General features: G+C 37.1%; 1 protein-coding gene across 1 annotated transcript in view; it reads right to left on the bottom strand.

The window, feature by feature from the left end:
* Nucleotides 1-21,219, bottom strand: part of ZSWIM6 (zinc finger SWIM-type containing 6) — a 207,303-nt gene that overhangs the window by 8,134 nt on the left and 177,950 nt on the right. The window contains exons 5-10 of the mRNA XM_032625295.1: nucleotides 16,536-16,715; nucleotides 11,691-11,867; nucleotides 11,275-11,421; nucleotides 7,775-7,921; nucleotides 6,461-6,721; nucleotides 2,543-2,678 (exon numbers count right to left, since the gene is read on the bottom strand). Of these exons, the coding sequence (XP_032481186.1) occupies nucleotides 2,543-2,678; nucleotides 6,461-6,721; nucleotides 7,775-7,921; nucleotides 11,275-11,421; nucleotides 11,691-11,867; nucleotides 16,536-16,715 (1,048 nt within the window). The remainder of the gene's footprint in view (nucleotides 1-2,542; nucleotides 2,679-6,460; nucleotides 6,722-7,774; nucleotides 7,922-11,274; nucleotides 11,422-11,690; nucleotides 11,868-16,535; nucleotides 16,716-21,219) is intronic.

Genomic DNA, 21,219 nt, shown 5'->3' on the forward strand with positions numbered 1-21,219 from the left:
AGAAAATGTTCTATCAATCATATCAGAGATGATGGATGCAAATGATCAAGCATTTGTCCCTTGACAGTCTTGCATAAATTCAGCATGACTTCTTATTTTAATCAATGTATCTTTAAGAATATGTTGACAAATAAAGAACAGCTATTGAAACAAAGCACATGCTTGGCGGTCTCTTTCAAATATAAATAAGCATCAAAGAGATTAGTAGAGTAGCTATAACTGCAATAATTTTTTTACAATCATCAAAACACTGACCTTCCCTCAAGTACACCAGTGTTAGGGACTGTGGAGTAAGAGCTGGGGACCAGGAGAAGTTAGCAGGGTCAGGGTGTGATGCTGGGCTTGGGGCCCTACCCAACAGTAATTATTGCTCTGGTAAGCCAAATCCCTCATTCCCTTTTCCTTTTATCTAGGGACAGAGATGCTAGCATTTGATGGTGGCAATTAAGTAGTAAGAATTTTGGTGGGGTTGCTATTTAGCTTTTTAAAAACCCAGACTATCCCTATATTCACAGGCAGATCCTTCCAGAGCTGCTGTAGAGCACACTAGTCAACGTCCCTGGAGAGATGAGAAAATGATTGTGAAAATGCCCTTCTTCAGTATCTCCCCTCTCTTTCTAGAAAGACTAAGAAGCAAGTAAGTTACCTGTCTCTTTTCCTTCCTGTTCCCCTGGCTGCCTTGCGATGCTCTAGTAGTTCACACCACCTCCCTCCCATGGCCATCCTTTGGCTGAGGGCGTGTGGCAGGTAGAAGAGAAGAGGTGGAAAACAATTCCCCTGTGCCCTGCTAGTGTCCCCCGTGAACGAACTGCCTGGGCAGCAACCAAGGGTGGACATAAATGAGTTTCTGAGCGTTAGAAAAGCAAGCCTCCCCACCTGAAAGATACCTTCACATAAGCCAGAACCACAGAGAAACCTTAGCTATTTTACCCTTAAACTTTACAGTAACTGTAGCAATAGCATCTGGTGGCACCATAACATTAGTATCCTTCCCTTTACCACCGGAGCAGAATTGTTAGGATTTGAGTAAGTATAGAGCTGAACATCTGTCTTCACCTAATAACTTCCATTTCAGCTTCCCAAAATGGGAATAGGAATGTACTTATAAAACTGTGCTCTAAAATACAAACCAAGTGGTATAAAGTAATTTGGTGGGGGACTTTTGCTTATGTTAGTTATTTTATTTTTTGATATTTTAAAAACAGACAAGAGAGAACTTTTAAGGTTTCTCTGATATGTTAATGAGATTTCATGTTGCCAAGGAAAGCATGTCAAATTAAAGGATGTCAGCCTCAATACACAATGACACACAGGTACACATATACACACACACAAATACAAACACACTCTGTTGCTGCATAAAAGAGGCCTCCTGTGACTTATCAGCTATACTCATACAGGAAAGGCATTGTTTTTGAATCCATTACACTGGCTGCAGAGATAGTATCTTCGATGAAAAGTTTCTGTGGAATCAAACTGTTCTCCAGCACCTCAAGCTTTTAGGTGTGTACGTGGTTTGTCTTTAGGTGGCAATAACAGGGTCTAATCGGCACTTTAACAAAAGTGTGTTAAAGAGTTGCACAACAATGTGAGTGTACTTAGTGCCACTGAACTGTACAGTTAAATATGGTTGAAATGGTACGTTTTATATTATGTGACTTTTACCACAATAAAAACAATTTTTTTTTAACGTGTGTTAATTTTAAAAAAAAAAGATAAAAGGAAAAAAGCTCATGTTTTAAGAAAGGTAGATATTCCTTTCAGGTCCTTAAAGTTTAAAAGGCTATATATAAGACTGAAAATTTTAATCTTGAGTTCATTAAAAAATATTCAGCTAGAACAAATTCGTGATAAAAATAATTATTTTGTGAACTGACTTTTTAAAAGGAGGGTGAAAACAGAAAGGTCAGCAGCAGAGAATGTGTTCTAATTGTTATTACTGAAAAGGAGGGACCGAGGGGCGGATGGAAACAAAACTGAGGCGAACAAATCCTGGAAGACCCCTGAACAGCGATGCCTTCAACACTAGATACAGCTCCCATCTTCTCTCATCCTCCATTGGAGCATAAAGGTGTTTCGGTGCTAGGATGGCTTTCCTGCGTTACTGACGGAATGTGTCATTACAGCCGGTGTGAAGGGCTCTCTCAATTATTATATTCAGTCAAGTATACGTGTTATTTACCACTGCTTCAAGAATCTAATTTTTTCTAAACAGTTACGTTATTTAGGAAGGTTTCAACTGTTGCTGCCTTGTGGTTAAACTCGGCCTGAAGTTGTTCTCTAGTCCCAAATTCTAGCTTCAAGAAAAAGCAGGATAAAGCCACCATGAACATGAGTGACAGCAGACAAGAATACCATTCTTCCCTTACTTTAAAACAAAAGCGAAACAAGCCAACAAACCACCACCACCACAACCCAAGAAGCTTTTTTTAGTTTTTCTGCTGCCTACAAGAAAAATGAATGAATGAGAAGTCAGTTAACAGCCATTTTTCCCAGTGGGGGATTTGGATTGCCTCTGCCCGGCGGGGCTGTGAATACGTACCGCATTGCTCTCAGTGCAATTTTGTATGCCAATTCAGCATCATGAGGTAGGAGAGAGGTGAAGAGATACTTGGCAAATGTGTGCATTGGAACGCTCTCCCGATGGATTATTTCGCCTAAACCACTATATGGTCCGGCTGTAGGAAGAGAGTATACACATTTTACATTCCTAAAAAAGGAACTAAGACTTCTTGTAAAGTATAGTTTAAATTTTTTATGTAAAGTTATAAACAATGCTAATCTAGTTAAGAATGTAATCTAAGTGACACAGTAGAAACGAATACAATTCTTAGTAAAATGATTCTACAGGGTAGAGTATACGATATCAAATTCACTTCAGGAACAATTCCCTGTGCCACAGCTAAAAGAAGAATCACAGAACTATGGGGGCAGAACTTTTTCACATTATAACTGCTTCAGAGAAATAAACACTCCAAAGCAGGAAACCTCACTGAATTTAAGAAAGACCCTATCTCAGTGTGTGATACCTGAGCATCCAGATTTTCAAATACACAGATGACTCTACAGCTTAACGTTGGAAACTGCCCCAGCCCCAGTCAGTCTTAGGGGCACAAATAAGCCAGGTTTCCAGAAAAGAGTCCTCTGTTTCAGGGGGAGGGATAGGGAGGATTCTGAACCACAAATCCCAATGCAAAGACTTTAAATATTGTTGCTTCTAATAAGCAGAAATAGATATTAATTCTCATAAAGGATTAATAATAAAAGACCAGAATAATACTCACCGTAGGCAAAAGAAAAAAAAAATTAAAGTAACTGATTCTACCACTATTTGGACTTCAAAAGACCAATTTTAAAAGTAAAATGATATTTAAACTGTCAAAATTCATTTCTTAGTAAGTTGTGACAGGCACGGTGGCAGAGCTGACTTCCCCTGTGTGCTCTCTGAATGCTACCCTAAGAAGGACAACACCAACTTTTAAAATAAATTTTGAAAGGAAACCACAGTGGTTAGTTCAACTACTTTCCGCTTAGGTGCTGTGAGGTTTAGTTACTGTGAAGTGTTTTATAAGTTAGTTTCCATGTCACCTTTGGGTTAACATCGGTTTCATGACTTCTAGAATTATGAATCATGACACTACTGCTCAAAGGACATAATACATTTGTTTTCCATGAGAAAAATAAGTCTGGTGAAGAGTTTAGAATGCAAGAAATGCAGTTCAGAGGAAATGGTGAGAGGAGTTACTGAATTGGGCACTGAGTAGGAGCATGATACATTTTAGATCATTTTAACAGAAGTTGTTTTTAAATTTCATTGTTTTATTCTTTGGTTAGTATTTTTGAATTGTTCCTTATTAAAGTACTTTGAAAGTCATGTAAATAACTTATTTTTTTACGTAGACAAATTAAAATCCATCCTAGATTTCTAATTTTATCAAATCTATTAATCTTTTTTTCTTTTTTTGTCTTTAAGACATTTAAAAATGTTTTAGCGATCTGATATTCTTCAGAAGCTGATAAGGCATTACAATTTTACCTTTAGTTCATATAGTGAGGCCAGATTATTTGTTATATTATAGAATGTTTGCCCTCCCCCCAAATTCATATGTTAAAGCCGCAACTCTCAATGTGACTGGAAGATAAGGCCTTTATGGAGGTAATTGAGGTTAAATGAGGTCATAGGGGCCTTGACCTGGTCCAACAGAATTAGTGACCTATGAGAAGAGGCAGAAAGAGTGACCTCTGTCTCTGTCTTGTGAGGGCTCAGGGAGAAGGCAGCCATCTGCAAGGCAGGAAGAGGGCCCTCACCAGAAATTGAATTAGCCAGCACCTTGACCTTGGACTTCTCAGCCTCCAGAACTGTGAGAAATAAATTTCTCTTGTTTAAGCCACCTAACCTGTAGTATTTTTTGATGGCAGCCTGAACACACTAAGACATTAACTCTATTTTTGTAAGGACTAATTACAGCAAACTTGTGTATTTTCCATCTTAATTTCTCTTCCATTTCCTTTCAGTGTTTCCCTTGTACCATCAAGTTCCCTTTTTATACTATGCAGGGAAGGCCAGGATGCATAATCAACATAATAACACCTCCCAACAAGCAAAACCTTCAGTCAGGTATCACAGAATTATCTGTTGATTAATAGTCAGTATAATGCCTGAACTCTGGTGTCCTGAAAAATGAAAAACTGAAATTTGAAATCTAAGTTCCCCAGAAGTGCCTTTCCAATATGCCAATTGATTCAACGTGCCCATACTGTGTCCAGAAGTGATTTAACACTCAGCAACAAAATACAGGGTTACTGCTTCCTCTTTTTCATATACCTGAGTCTGCTAACTAATCTGCCCCTGAAATTCACAGAGTATAAGTGTATGAAGACCTTGGTGCCCAGTGCAGTCATCTCAGTCATGGAGCGCTTATCTTTTGGAGTTTATAGAAATGGTCCCTTGGCTTCCCCTTGGACTTCTTCCTGTCCTGCACCAACCACTCTTTGGGGCCTAGCAAGGTCGGGAAAAGAGAGGAGCATGGGGTGGGTCATCAGCCCTCCTTACAGAGCACAGTTCTCACTAAAATGTTTAATGGGAAGGTATGGACTAAGCAAAGACTAAGACAAAGTTAAAAAATATTCATGAGTAATGAACACGGAGACATTTAAAAAGGTAAGTGATGAACAGATATCAGACACTATCAACTATGAAAACCACACATCCTCATCTTTTCCCTCAGTATAATGAAAATCATAAGGCAGTTACCAAGAGTTAACTAAGAGCCAGCATAGAAAAGTTTATGGCTAATGATATTGCTTATATCAAAAGGAAATATATGACAGGAAACTAGGACAGTAACGAAAGGATCAAGATCATTTGAAATTTGTCAAGATGGGCTTTTATCTTTAGGGAAAAAAACTTCAGGAGAGTGCTTCAAAAAATTATTAGGAATTTTTACCAAAATTAAGCATGTTTTATTCAGAAGAATATTTCCCCTTTAAGGTGCACTTCTAAAACACATAAATGTATAATATATTTAATGAAAATATTTTTTTCAAATAGATCTTTAGGTTTGGACATATGAAAAGTTTTGAAATGCTATTTTCTCTAAATCCCTTCCCTATATATAGCCATTCTGAATATAAGATGAAGATACCGTACTGTATGAGCTTATTAATCACAGAGAAATCCACAGAAATAACACACATGTACTTGAGAGACAGAAGCAGTTTAAAAGATTTGACATCACCTAAATCTGTGTAAAAAATCAGGCTACCACATTAATTACACTTATTCTTTTCAAGAAAAAAAAAAACATTAAAAAAAAAATAATGCCATCCAAAATGTATTAGGCCCTTTAGCTCTTGACCTTATAGAAAGAAGAAAACTAGACTTTGCCTTAGTGATTCTATGAAACCTTTACTTTGATGAATGTATACCTAATGTATTCTCTGAAATAATTAGCGCAGTGGAAATTCACTTCTGCAGTCTTTGGTCCTTTGTCAGCATGTGCAAATGACATGTTCAAAACCCAGACGTCAACGTAACAGCCAATAATTTGGAGGAATGCCAGCCAATTTCCATTTTATTACTTAATTGATCAAGCAGAGAGGAATATGGCTACCAGCAATAACTCACTAAATATCAAACTTGCATTTATCTCAGGAACAACACAGACTAAATAAAAACAGTCCTTTTTAAAGCTGGTGGCATTTAAATGGGGCTCATTTCTAGCAGGTTATCTTACACGACCACCTAAATCAAACGATAAACATGTAAACATCTGAACATTTTTATTAAGTGATACTATTTTTTGGAAAGTGAACATGCCTATGACACTCAGTGACCATACCAATCAAGATAACCACCATATTAAGTGTACTCCCAACGTAAACTGTACTCCCAACATAAGAAAGCTGAGTGGCTAAATAAAATGGGCTAAACAAGTGAGAAAGTTCTTTATCATACTACCTTCTAATAGGAAGACTGCTTGCTTGCGAAAAATTTTCACCAGTGTGTCATCCAATTCAATTTCCTGAAGCTTGGAAATGAGCTGCTCCTCATTCCGGCAAACCTTCTCTTGGGTATACAGCCCATCAGGCATAATACGCTGCTGTCCCAGCCCTATTAGGGCTACTTCCACAGCTAGCGTTAAATAGGATTCCCCTTCTTCTAAGAATTTGTGTGCAGGTAGATGCTGGTATTCCAGAGACTTGCACTGTCCCATATTCTCTGTCACAAAAGAAATCAGAGTTCAGAAACTACTTTTGCAGGTTCCCTGATAAGTACGATCTATTTTACCTAGTACTCTTAAATAAATTATTGACTTAACTCCAAGAAAGCCAGAAAACCATGTTTCTTAGGTTAAAGTATATAGTTTTCCAATATCTTTTAAAAAAATGACCATGAATGACTAAATGTGTATGTTCTGGGGGATAGAATATTACAAATATTTTTCTCTCACTAAAAATGAATCACCAAAGAAAACTATAAATCTAAGGAGAGATACTAAGCATACCTAAGAGTAAACAAATTTTTAATTAAACAAGAGTAAAATTACATGATGACTGCAATAGTTATCAATTTTTTAAAGCCTGGCATTAAAAAAATTTTTCCATACTTTTATCACAATGTTGTAAGTTATAACAAAAACAGTAGAGAATACGACGTATATGTAACTCAATTCCATGGTCCTTTTTGTTATCAAAGAGTCATCAGTCACAAGAGAAGGATTCTTTGGGGATTCTCTTATCTCTGTTAAGGTGTTTCTATTAGAAATTCTTAACAAACTTCAACTGTCCAACTCCCAAGAAAAGTGAATTCAAAGTCATACCATACCCACACCCTCCTGATAGAGTTTGGGTCACCCATAATCCATGAAGGCAACCACCACAGGCTAGATGCTTAACTCTCCAAGCTAATCCAACCATGGGAGTAGTGAAGGGACAATCCTCCTTCCCTCCCACATGATGTACATCCTTATTTTATATCTTTATGCTGGAAAACAGTCATAAATGCAGATAAATTCTTAGATGTACAATCATTGACTAGAAGGGAATAAATATTTTTAGGTTCTTGACACATGCTGCCAATTGTCAACTCTAAGACTTTTCCCAGTTTGTAGGAGCCTGCCTGAAAAGTGTGAGTACCCTTTCCTGCGAACTGCTAGTACTGTTAACTATATGGATTCATAAAACAAACTGTGAAGAAAAACAATGACCAATGATGAATGCCATTCAGGGTTTAGGGGAAAAAAGCACATGAGACAAATGTCAATGGTTTTACCTGTAAAATCTGAGAACACAGGGAAGCTTTCATCATCAGTGCGGCAGGCTTCCATTAGGCTGCTGAAAAGAGTGCCCACGGGGTCCAGGGGGTGTCCAACCCAGCCCTCCAGATTGGTTATTGAAGTTATGCTTTTATGGGGTAGCTCTGTGTAAGAAAAGGGAATTGAGACATGGAGAGAAGTAGAGGACAGAAAGGCTTTACCATATCCAGCATCCTGACAAATTAATACTAAATTCAATTCAAAATTCCTCTTTAATTAAAAAACAAGGGTACATAAAATCCCCAACCTGTGAACTATTTTAAGTTCTAAAGGTTCATCTGTGAATCAATATAAATGGTGCTAACTTCCCAAGACAGCTCTCAAACATCTATTTAATTCATATGCTCAGGCTACTAGGTTAACATTACTACTTACACTATTAAATTATGAGGAAAATGAATTCTAAATTTTTACCTGAGAAGCTAAGGACAACTCTCCTCACTTCCTAGGAGTGGCTTTAGAGAGAACTAAGAAGTCCCCCTGGAATTATGATTGGATAACTAACTCTACAACTACGTTAAGAAGGTACTCTCAGAGTCAGTGCTCACTGGGTTATCTAAAATGGAGTCTAGAAGGCAGCTGTACCCTGGGTCGGACTTGAACTTCCGTATGAATATTTATTAAATGACTCCCCTATCACCTTATAAAAATCTTCCTTATCGTGGATCTGTAAGTCATTTAAGAGAGGACCTTTGCCACAAAGGGGAACTATAGCAGAAGATAACATATAATTTGGATGAAACATATCCTTTTCATTTTCCTCACGTAATGTTAGAACTTTCAAGTTCTCAAGAGTGCTGAGAGAAAAGCCGCAAATATTTTAAGGTATATTCCATTATTGTAAACAATGCAATATTTTACATCTAAGTGTTTACTAAAGTTATAAATAATAGTGGTTCCTTCTTAAAGGAAACTATAATAAAATCTATATATAATATAAAATATACAAGAAAAATATTGGCTTGTAAATAGCTAAAAAGCCATTCTGCAAGTTCAGTATTCCTTTAGAAGTCTTCTGTTTTGGACTATCAGCTATTAGTACCTAAAAATAAAGCATGACCTGGCACAATGTATTAAAATTTATAGAAGGTAGGTGCTAGATTCCTTGGAAAGGTCTTTCCCTTCAATTTCTGTCACTGGCTTTCATATACACAACCAGGATGAAAGCAGAAACATGAGCATCACTCTTAGGAACAAGTCTCTCTCTCTCTCTCTCTCTCTCTATATATATATATATATATACACACACACACACACATACATATATATTTATATATAGACTTACTGTGGTGATCATTTCAAAATATATAAATATGGACTCATTATGCTGTACACATGAAACTAATATGTTATATGTCAATTATATCTCAATTTTTTAAAAAGTTGACATATCATGCCAAATAATATTGAAAATGTACAAGATACTTCATTTACTAACCTTAGCCCCATAAAAAATAACTGTTATAGCAATTTGGAATTGTAACAGTTACAAAAAACCTATTCTTTGAATATGGACAAACAAAAAGAAAGTAGGGAAGGATATAAACGTGCAGTGCTAGTAAAGAACAGTCTGAAATTAAAGTTTTCATTGTGTGCAGGATAAAAGAGAAATGAGTCTGAGAGAGACCTCAAAGACAATCAAAGGAGTCTATCTTAACATGTGTTCCAACTTACCTACATGAACTAACACTTTTACACTTTGTATTTCTTAGATATTGTAACATTTTAATTAAACTAATTTAAAAAACATTTCTTCATAGAGATCAACATGAATTTCAAAACTCTGATAATCACCGTGAGCAAGCTCTCCTGTTGCAGTATGAAAAGTACTTCACTCTCTCTTAGCCTGAGTATTTCAATCTTTTATACTTTTCAAAAGTAAATGTCTTTTGGCCATAGATTGTGCGTGTTTAGGGGAAGGGAGATTTCAGAAAAATTTTGCAAAGGGCCAGGCAACATATTTTGTAAATACAGCTGGTAACCAGTGTTGATATGACAAACACAAAGAACTGGACAAAGTAATGATTGTTGGGGATATCACATTCCAATCCCATCTGAGCTCCCCCTTCCTTGGTTCCAATGGTAACTTTGGAATTTTCTTTCATCATATAAATGATAATGTTAACATTTTTAATACTTCCAATATAGAGGATATCAAAAATTACAACAAACACTCGCTCCAATCTCCAGCCCACTTCAACAACAACTGATAATTTTAAGCTGTACCCTAAATGTGTGTAAAATCATCCAAGGAATAAAACAAAAACATAAGCAAAAAAACACAACTAAAACTACTTCTCTCTGAATAAGATATAAAATTCCAGAGTAAAAGCAAAACAATCCTAATAAAGAAAAATTAAAAGATTTACACATACAGAAGAAAAAGAATTGCACGGATTAATCAGAAAAAGCATACATATGTCTTTCTTTTGATCAGGGCCTATGCACCTTACAACCCTTTTGCAATTACTACTACTAAGTAATGCTTATTTAAAATTTAAAAGATTCATAAACTGAGATAAAGAGGAGTTAAATGTGTCCTGTCAGTTGACAGCTCATCGAATGTTATTTACAGAATTTGAAAAATCCAGTTCTGCTTTTTTCCTTAGCTTTCATTGGAGTGTAGTTTTTGTTTTTTTTTTTAAGGTTTTTTTTTGATGTGGACCATTTTTAAAGTCTTTACTGAACTTGTTACAATATTGCTTCTGTTTTCCGTTTTGGTTTTTTGGCCAAGAGGCATGTGGGATCTCAGCTCCCCAACCAGGGATTGAACCCACACCCCCTGCATTGGAAGGCGAAGTCTTAACCACTGGACCACCAGAGCAGTCCCCAGGAGTTCTGTTTGATCGCTTTAAATACATACCATGTCCTGATGTACAAATTATTACAATTAAACTGTTTTATAGTGCTTCCACACTCTGTCAGGCCCTGCTTTCAGTGCTTTACAGAAATTGACTAGTTTAATCTTTTCAACAACTCTAAGAGACAGGTCCTCAACCGAGCCCCATTCCATAGTCAAGTCAATGCCTAAGGTCTCCCAGCTGGGACCTCCTGCCAGGATTCAAACATAGGCAGTCTACCCCCCCAGAGCCCTTACTATCACAATTAAAATGCTCTTTCACAAAATGAAATATCTGGCTAACTTGCATTTTAGATAATTCCGACATACGACATAACTCAAACAGTAAAAAAAAAAAAAAAAAACCTCCCCTTTAAAAAATTAACCAACCTAAGAAACTTGTAAAAAAATTTTATTTCTTACAACATTCAATGGGTGGGGGTGGGGCGATGCCTAACATTTCTCACAGATCAGCTATTAAATATTTCAAATGAGTGGTGAGTAAAGCCATCACCATGGCTCTAATTTTAAAAGTTCTCTCCCCAAAGAGCATAAAACCTAGTGACATCATCACCAAGAAGCCCATTCCAATGGAAACAGACTCCTTCACACATTTACCTTTTTTTTGAGTTCGGAACATTTCCAGCTGTTTCTGTTGCTGCCGTCTTAACGTGTTAACAATAGCTATTGCTAGTCTCAGTGCTTCTCTGGGGTACCCATGAGAACGTAATGCATCCACTCGTGCACAGGCTGTAGGAACATGTTCTAAAACAGAAAGTTAAGGGGGGGAAGGGTGCCATTATCAGATATATCTATAAAAACAGGATTTAATAGTAAGATGTTTTCCCCTGAAATACTATTAAAAAGACACAAGAAACCATTTCTGAACTTGGATTTGAATGAAAACTCCTATTGCCAAGCATTCATCCATCTCCCATTGAATCCCTCAACTCTCCTCCTCCCACTCCAATAATGCTATAGAAACTAAACAAAGAAGTAAGTCATGGAAATGTCTTTCCGGTTTGGCCACTTACCATGCCAGAGGGGCCACCCGCGGGAGTCAAAGAGGGAGTTTTCAGCGTCGTCATGGTAACAGTAGTTGGTGTACAGGTCACTGCTGATAATGTGCTGCAAGTGGCTATCCTGCCAGTGGAGATCGCACGCCTCGATGGCTCGGGTGAACACTGTCCGATGTGGCCTGTTCGATGAATCTGTTTTTTCCACAATTCAGAAAGCCGTGTCAGCTATTGTTCACATGTGAATAAATCAGTCATACCATACCATTCTGTGGCCAGATGTTCATGAACACACCCACACACATTGTCCAGCACCCCCTAAGCAGAAGGATGAAGGGTGAATATTCTCACGTCCTAAGTACTAGGAGGCAAATCAGACCAAAGAGCCACCATTCACTCACTTGTTTTATCAAACACAAACACTCTGCAGCCATCAGAGCTAAGGTTAAAGGCATCCTGCAAAAAGAACCGTCAAGTCTAGTTTCCATGCCAAATACACTGAAAGGAGGCACTCGGCACAAAAATCACATGAAAACTCACTGCTCCCCACTTCTGAGGTGCTGTGGTGAACTGCCCTGATGGGATCAACAGCTCTCACAAACACTATGCAAGAGATGAGACACCAGCCGTGGAACCTTTCAGGAAGATGCAATCAGCCTTTAAAAATACGCAGAAGGGTTGTGCTTTTGGTTGTATTTTTTAACTATATTGTGCGGTTTTGCACAATTAAAACTATTATGCTTCTTGGGATATAATGATTAAATGTCACTTTATATCCCAAAGGGCATAAATGCATATATTTAACATTTCACAAAGCCACACAACATAGCTACAAAACAAACCAGCGCACTTACCTTGCCCCTACAGGCTGCCTCCTGACTCTTGTGCAGGTTCCATGACTGGTGTGATGTCCCCAGCATAGTGTATGCCAGGGCATCACAAAAGAGCAGAAGCACACACTCCGAAGAGGGTTCAAGTTTCAGGACCTGACAGAGAAAAGAAATGTTTGGGGAATAAAGGATATTTTTACCCCAACCTCTGGGATTATTCAGTTCTTCTGGAAAAAATCGTTCAAATTCTACCTGCACTCCCACCCCTTAGGTCCCCAACTCCAGACTTACCTTAAACTGTGGCAGAAACCTTAGAAAGAGCCTCAGCTGACAATCAGGGTAACAAACTATTTTTATTTATGTGTGCTTTATTTAGCTCAAGTATCACCCCTCACTGTTCTGAGGCTTAACTAAATGAGAAGTAAAATCTGGAGCTTCCTTAGTTGGTAAAGTTTCATCTTCCTCTCCCTGGAGCTTTGGCTAAGCACAGACATAAAGGAAATCATAAAAATCAAAATACAACTGAATCAAGAAGAGCTCTGAAAACTCATCTAGACCAACCCCTCTATTCTGCTGATGGAACTGAAAATTGAGAGAAGTAAAGTGACTTGCCAAGGTCACACGGCCAGGCAATGGCAGTCAAGATCAAAACACAGATAACCTCACTCCAAATTCAGCTACTTAGGCTGTTCTGAAAGGCTTCTGAATGGTCTTTAACAGAAAGAGACATTACTTCAGCTTGGTCTCAGGTGGGCTTAGACATCTGTATTTGAATGGCAGACATATCAAAATGCATGGATGACATAATTTGAGAGGTCTAAACACTGATGTATCTGTTCTGGCCCCTGCCCAGACTCCTTGTTAGCAGCAGACGGAGGGACACTTTGCAAATGGGAAGAGTTGGCCCTACATTTAATAGCCTTTGGAACCTACCACGGCTTTTTGCAGAGCAGAATAAATCTACCACTACTAAACAAGAAACTGGTTCCATGACTTCGTATAGTCAATCAATCAAATATTCCAAAGTCCAAATCTCACACGAGTATTTTTAAATAGCTTTCTAATTTCATTTATTTTGTTTAACTCAAATCATAGAAACAGAATTTAAAATTAAAAGGAGACTTTAGAAAGCAACGTATTATTATACACTTATTAGAAGAATGAGAGTTCTGTCTGTTTGACCCACTGTGGTATCAATAATAAAAGCAAGCTGTGGGTATGATTCCATTGAAGAAATTAAAATCTTAACTTTTCATGTTTGTATGTGACTGTAAGAGCATAGCACAACGTACAGGACATACACCAGGACAGTGGTTAGCTCTAAGAGTCTGATACAACCAACTGTAACAAAAAAGACTAAATACTATTGGTATTTAAACGAAAATGTAAGATACAAAGCTCTATAATAGCATGGAAACAAAAAAAAATACGTACATAGACCATGACTAAAAAGATATACAAACAAAAATTGATTAAGTATCAAAATTATGGTCAATTTTTATCTTAGATATCTGTGTTTTTTTGACTTTCGCAATAACAGAAAAAAGAAACAGATGATCTTAACCAAACTGTTGAAACGATAAACACAGGGACTTCCCTGGTGGTGCAGGGGTTAAGAATCTGCCTGCCAATGCAGGGGACGTGGGTTCGAGCCCTGGTCCAGGAAGGTCCCACATGCTGTGGAGCAACTAAGCCTGTGCGTCACAACTATTGAGCCTACGCTCTAGATCCCGTGAGCCACAACTACTGAAGCCCATATGCCTAGAGCCTGTGCTCCGCAACAAGAGAAGCCACCGCAATGAGAAGCCCGCGCACCACAATGAAGAGTAGCTCCTGCTCACCACAGCTAGAGAGAAAGCCCATGTGCAGCAACGAAGACCCAACGCAGCCAAAATAAATAAATAAATAACGATAAGCACTAATTTGTAAAAAATTTTAAAGTATAAAATAATATTAGTTTTTTAACCAAAAAAGTTTTAAAAAGGCTCTCATTCAGGTATATTTAAAAAACAAACATACTACTCTTTCTAAGGGTGTGGATTCTAATGCTGTCAGTTAATTCTAACAAATAATCTCAGCGAAGACAGGGCCTGATTTGTGCTTCACTTTCACTCTGATGTGCAAACACATGCAATTCTGCCCATGGTCTGTACCACATGCACTCGCTGCCCAGCGGCATGGCTGCTGGGCTCTGCTGTCACCAAAGGCTCTCCCTTTGCCAGCCCGCTCAGCCCTCCAGCAGAAGTACTGCAGGTTGAGCACCTGAGCCCCTCTGTAGGGAGGTCTCTTCTGACAGCCCCTCTGAAGAATGTGGGTGTTCTGCTAAAAGGAGGAGCCCTGGTGCCTTTAGGCACAACAGCTGTAAATATTGCCCTTAGAAACTAGTCCTGACTTCATATCCCTGGGCCAAACCATAAATGAAATGAACTCTTTTTTCCCGGAGGCTGGACCACTTCCTAAGAGTTTTCTAAAGCCTCTGGAATATTCATATTTAACCAAGGGGAAAGCAACCAAATGGAAAGTAAAAAAGTAAACTGTAAAATGTTAGGATGGCAGTCACAAAAAAGCAGGTGGGGAGTGAAACACAGAGAAAACTCCAAATATAATAAAGTTAAAAAAAATTTATTGCCTATGGAGACGTAAGCATACCTTTTTCTAGCAATAGAAGAGAATAAATGTTGAATTGTTAAACTTGAAAATTCTGAGCTTCTGGAAAAAAACTTGCGGTATAAGGAAGGGTTAGATTTATTTTCTTTGAAGTTATTAAATAAAATCATCATGGGCAATAAAGATATGACAGATTTCAAATACTGAATTCCCAAGGCAAATATCTCTAGACAAAGGAGAGCCAGACAATCATCTTTCCCAAGGCCTGAAACTTCTTTTTGATTGGACAAGTCCCTATGGAGTAATACATATTATTTTCTCTCTTTGTAGAGACTGAAAATACTATGCTAACATCACATTTCATTCTCAGCACATTGTCCAGCTCTTTCTAGGAGTACCAACTCCAGATGGGGCCAGAAAACAGAATGACAGTCTCGATTCCTGAATCCTTCTGATGTCATTTAACTCCCACCTTGCATCTATCATAACTTTAAAGTCTTCCAAGTTTTCTCAAAAAAGGGGGAGCAGCAGCACAAACTTACACAAGAAGAGTGACAGAGTTAGTGAATGAAATTTTTATTTGCAAGAGTTAACTACTTTAAAGATTTGGTTCTGAAAGAGAGGAGGAAATTCTGTGGTAGCTAGCAGGGACAATGGGGGCAAGGAAAGATTTTTTAAGATGAGAGAGACTTGAGCTAAATGGGTGGGTCCAATAGAGAGGGAGAAGCTTAAAAACAACAACAACAAACAAACAAACAAAAACCAATACAGAAATGAGAGACCAAGATTCTTAAGAGGCTATCTGAAAATGTCTGGGAGCACTTCTTAGTTGTCCAAAGACCGGAGGGCACTATTAGCCTACAGTAGGTGGGAACAAGTATGCTAGACAGTCCTTCACAATAAAGAATTTTCCTGGTCTGAATGCCAGCAGCACCCCATGCTCCTGCAGCCCCAGTCATTAAATGTTTACTTGCTATATTCTAAAACTAAGAATTTTTAACTGATTAAATTGTATAGTAGCTCAAATATGAACTGACCAACAGATATAAAAACACACAGCTCCTCAAGCCTCTCAATATTTTGTTTTACAATATACTACCCACCCATTCCATGATTTTTTAAAATATATTCAAACTAAATAATTAATAGGCAATTTTAACACATACTAGTAGTATATGTAAGTATTATATCCATCTGCATTCTGAGAATATGAAAAAAAGTTATAGAAAGGTCTCACATAAAACTTAAAACACACACACACACACACACACACATTCATATCAAAACATATTTTAAGTCTGTGAGTTATATAGTAAGTTCTTAAGTGAGTAAAATAATTTTCCCAAATCTATTGTAAGTTAGTGTTATAAACATAGATGCACAATTAGGTAGATACAAAGTGAGCAGATTACCACTGTGTACTCACCTTGGTTAGCATTCGCACCCTGAGGCAGAGCATTGGTTAAGTTAGGTAATTCACTGCCATGATTTCCATCTTCCCATGGACAGACATCAACACCATTCCACTTTTTCAACTGTTTTAGCCAGCTGGCCTTCTGCTCCAACTTGCAGTGGGGATTTAAAACTATACACATCCACAGAGCACCTAATTTAAAGGGAGAGAGGAAAGCAAATTTTTTTCAAGTTTACAAGTGTCCAATCCTAATAGCTAATGATAAACCATTTCAAAATGGACCCAAGTCTGCAGTTTTAAAATGCAATTCTCCCTTGTCCAAGCAACAAATCTCACATAGAGGTTAATGTAAAGAGGACAAAAGAGCACAAATTTGAACCAAAGAATCCAAACACTGTTACATATAAAGATGAAAGATATTTCAAATGGTAATTGTAATCACTTTCCTACTTGTGTGACATTTTGGGCAAAAGTCAATAAAGAATACAACCTTAAGGACCAATTTGTTACTTTAATTTACAAGCAGATTTTATTCATGGATGCTGCAACAAGCCACTCTAAATGGTTCTTCTGTGCAAAAATTAAATTTACTTTTAAGAGTATCTTTTTAAAATAAAATCATAAAGGCATAACAATGGACATGAATAAACTATTTCCCAGTCTCCTTATAAGCATTTCAAACTTTATTATGCTCATTAATTAGTATGCATATCCATATATCAACGGATCTTTTAAAAATAAAATTTACTTAAACATGCTTCCCTAAATGATTTAACCAGGAATTAACCTTTATATAAATGAAATTACTAAATTTATGTCTTTTTGTGAATGAAATCACTAAACATTTATCAAAAGTTCACTTGCTTTAAAATGAAAAGACAACCTGTGGACTCGGAGAAAATATTTCAAGACAATGTGACAGACGAGGGCTTAATTTCCAAAATACACAAATGTCTCATACAGCTCAATATCCAAAAAAACCCCACAAAAAACAAACCAATCAAAAAAGGGGCAGAAGACCTAAATAGACATTTCTGCAAAGAAAACATACAGATGGCCAACAGGCACATGAAGAGATGCTCAACATCACTAATCATCAGAGAAATGCAAACTAAAACTACAATGAAGTATCACCTCACACTGGTCAGAATGCCCATCATCAAAAAGTCTACAAATAATAAATGCTGGAGAAGGTGTGGAGAAAAGGGAACCCTCCTACACTTTGGTGAGAATATAAATTGGTACAGCCACATATGGAGAACAGTATGGAGGTTCCTTAAAAAACTAAAAATGGAGTTACCATATGATCCAGCAATCCCACTCCGGGGCATATATCTGGAAAAGATGACAACTCAGATTCAAAAAGATACATGCACCCCAATGTTCATAGCAGCACTATTTACAATGGCCAAGACATGGAAGCAACCTAAGTGTCCACCAACCGACGAGTGGATAAAGATGTGGTATGTACATACATACAAACATACACACACAATGGAATATTACTCAGCCATAAAAAAGAATGAAATAATGCCATTTACAGCAACATGGATGGACCTAGAGTTTATCATACTAAGTGAAGTTAAGTCAGAAAGACAAAGACACAATGTTATATGATATCACATGTGGGATCTACAAGTAGTACAAATGAACTTATTTACAAAACAAACAGATTCACAGACATAGAAAACTTATGATTACCAAAGGGAAAAGGGAGGGAGGGATAAATTAGGAATATGGGACTAACAGACTATCATATATAAAATAAACAACACGGATTTACTGTATAGCACAGGGAACTACAGTCAATATCTTGTAAACACCTTTAATAGAAAAGAATCAAATATGTATATATATTTTTTGATTCTCTCTCTATATATAACCAAATCACTTTGCTGTACACCTGAAACTTACACAATATTTTAAATCAACTATACTTCAATTAAAAAGTTCACTTGTTTTTCAAAGGAAAAGCCCTAATGAATTTAGAAGGTATAACTCATAATTTGAAAAATTAAGGTACTGATAAAATGTATCATTCCTTTCTACATTTTTCAAAAAGATAGCTAATTCAAGCAAATATTCCACAAGTTTTAGAAGTTCAAGTTTGGGAATTCCCTGGTGGTCCAGTGGTCAGGACTCCATGCTTCCACTGCAGGGGACATGGGTAACATCCTGCAGGCTTTGCCATGTGGCCAAAAAAAAAAGTTTTTACTTTACCAATTTCAAAACAAGACAGATACCAGTACTTCAAAGCCATTCACAATACTTTTTCTTTGAAAAGGTTTGTATGTGTATCTGTGTTTATTTTAATCAGTTGTGTTAACCAAGTGAATAATACAGGTAAGAATGGTCTGTTTATGTTTTGTTTGTCCAAAAGAGATGCTTTACATTCTTCCACATTTAAAATTAGCAAGCTTCTTCAATTAGAGAATCTGTTATTTTAAATATCAAATAATGTTTACCAACAGAAAATAAACATAGCCACAACCTAAGCCACAGATATTTATAATTCACATTTCTATATTTTAAAATGCCAATTAGAAACAAAAATGTGCTAGATCAAGATGGAGTAAAGCCCACTACGGCTTATCTCTCCCCATAATTACAACTAAAAACTGGACAAAATACAAAAAGCAGCAATCTGAGGACTCTGAAAAGTAAACAACAGCAAGAGGTTTGTGGAAATAAAACTTGAAGAAATTTAAAGTCATATGGGGGTGACTTCCTGTTACTTTCCCTCCTCTTTTCTCTCCTGGCTTGCACATAAGATTAGCCCCATTTGGGGAACTATGTAGAAGGCATATAGAGCAACAACTTGAGAGAAACCTCATCTACCTGGTGAGAGGATTGGGAAAAGGGAACCCCCTGCCACTCAGAAGCTAGAGAGGGAGATCCCTGGATATTCTGTGCAAAAATCCCTGTGCAAAAATAGGCACAAATACCGGTCACACCTCACGTGCATGATACTGCCCCAACGCAGCACAGCAAAGGTTTTGAAAACTTTACTGACATCACCCAAAGAAGGTAAAACAGAACTCAAAGTCTGAATATATCCTATTGAATGTATGCTTTAAAAAAACAAAAATTTCTCTGGAGGATTATAATAGGACCCAGACTCTTACAATTCAGTATTTAAAATGTTCAGGATCCAAAATTACTTGGCTTACAAAGAAAAAGAGAAATGTGATCAATTCTCAAGGGAAAAAAACAACGAACCAGATTTTAGAATTATCAATCAGAGACTTTATGCAACTGTTATAACTATGTTCCACCAGATGAAGATAAACACTATTGACAGAAGTGAATATGAATTATAAAAAAAGAACTAAATAGAAATGTTAGAATTGAAAAAACAATATCCGAAATAAAAAATTCACTAGATAGGATTAATAGTAGAATGGATATGACAGAGGTAAAAGTCAGTAAATTTGAAGACAGAAATGATCTCATCTGAAGAAGAGAGAGAAACAATCAGAAGAAAATGAACAGAGCCTTAAGACAGGTGGGAAAATATCAAAAGTAACATCTGTATCATTGGAGATCCAAAGAAGATGAGAAATAGCTACAGAAAAACTCAAAAGAAATAATTACTGAAAACTTCCCAAAATTGAAGATATGAATTTACAGATCAAAGAAGCTGAGCTGGGCTTCCCTGGTGGCGCAGTGGTTGAGAGTCCGCCTGCCGATGCAGGGGACACGGGTTCGTGCCCCGGTCCGGGAGGATCCCGCATGCCGCGGAGCGGCTGGGCCCGTGAGCCATGGCCGCTGGGGCTGCGCGTCCGGGGCCTGTGCTCCGCAACGGGAGAGGCCACAACAGTAAGAGGCCCGCGTACCGCAAAAAAAAAAAAAAAAAAAGAAAGCTGAGCTAACCAAAAAATCCATGCCCAGTGATAATGAAATCACTGAAAACCAAAGAGAAAAAAAAAATATTGAAAACAGTCAGAGAAAAATGAAATGCCATATAAAGGAGAATGACTCAAATCATTATTCTTGTCAGAAATTATACAGGACAGAAGACAGTGCAGCAATGTCTTTAAAGTGTTAAAAGAAATGGAAATATCAACCCAGAGTTGGCAAAATATCATTCATGAACAATGGTGAAATGAAGGCTTTCTCAGATCAGGAAAAACTAACAACATATATTGTTCAAGAGACCTGATGCTAAAGGAAGTTCTTCAAGCTGAAGAGAAATAATACCAGAGGGAAACTTGGAACTATATGAATAAAGGAAGAGGAACAGAAATAATAAATACCTAAGTAAATGTCATGGACTACTTTTGTCCTTCTAAGTTCTTTAAGATAAGTATGACAACTGAAAGCAAAAACGTGAACATTGTCTTCTGGTATTTTAAACGTATGTAGATGTTATACACATGAAAACTATAGCATAAAGGAGGGAGAGTAAAGGGACCTATATGGTTTTTAGATTCTACATTCTTTTTTAAGTGGCAAAGTATAAACTCAAAGTAGACTGTTTAAGGTTAGGTATATTTCTTGTAATACTGAAACCATTAAAAAAAATACAAGGAGATACAAACAAAAAGGACAATAGATAAATTAAAATGAAATACTAAAAAAAATGTTTTAAAATAATCCAAAGAAGGAGAAAAGAAGGCAGGAGGGAGTGAACAAAGGAACAAAAACAGAGAGGATAAATAGGAAACAAATGATTAAATGGTAGACCTACACTGAA

This window comes from Phocoena sinus, chromosome 3 (assembly GCF_008692025.1).
Source record: "Phocoena sinus isolate mPhoSin1 chromosome 3, mPhoSin1.pri, whole genome shotgun sequence".
NCBI classification, from domain to species: domain Eukaryota; kingdom Metazoa; phylum Chordata; class Mammalia; order Artiodactyla; family Phocoenidae; genus Phocoena; species Phocoena sinus.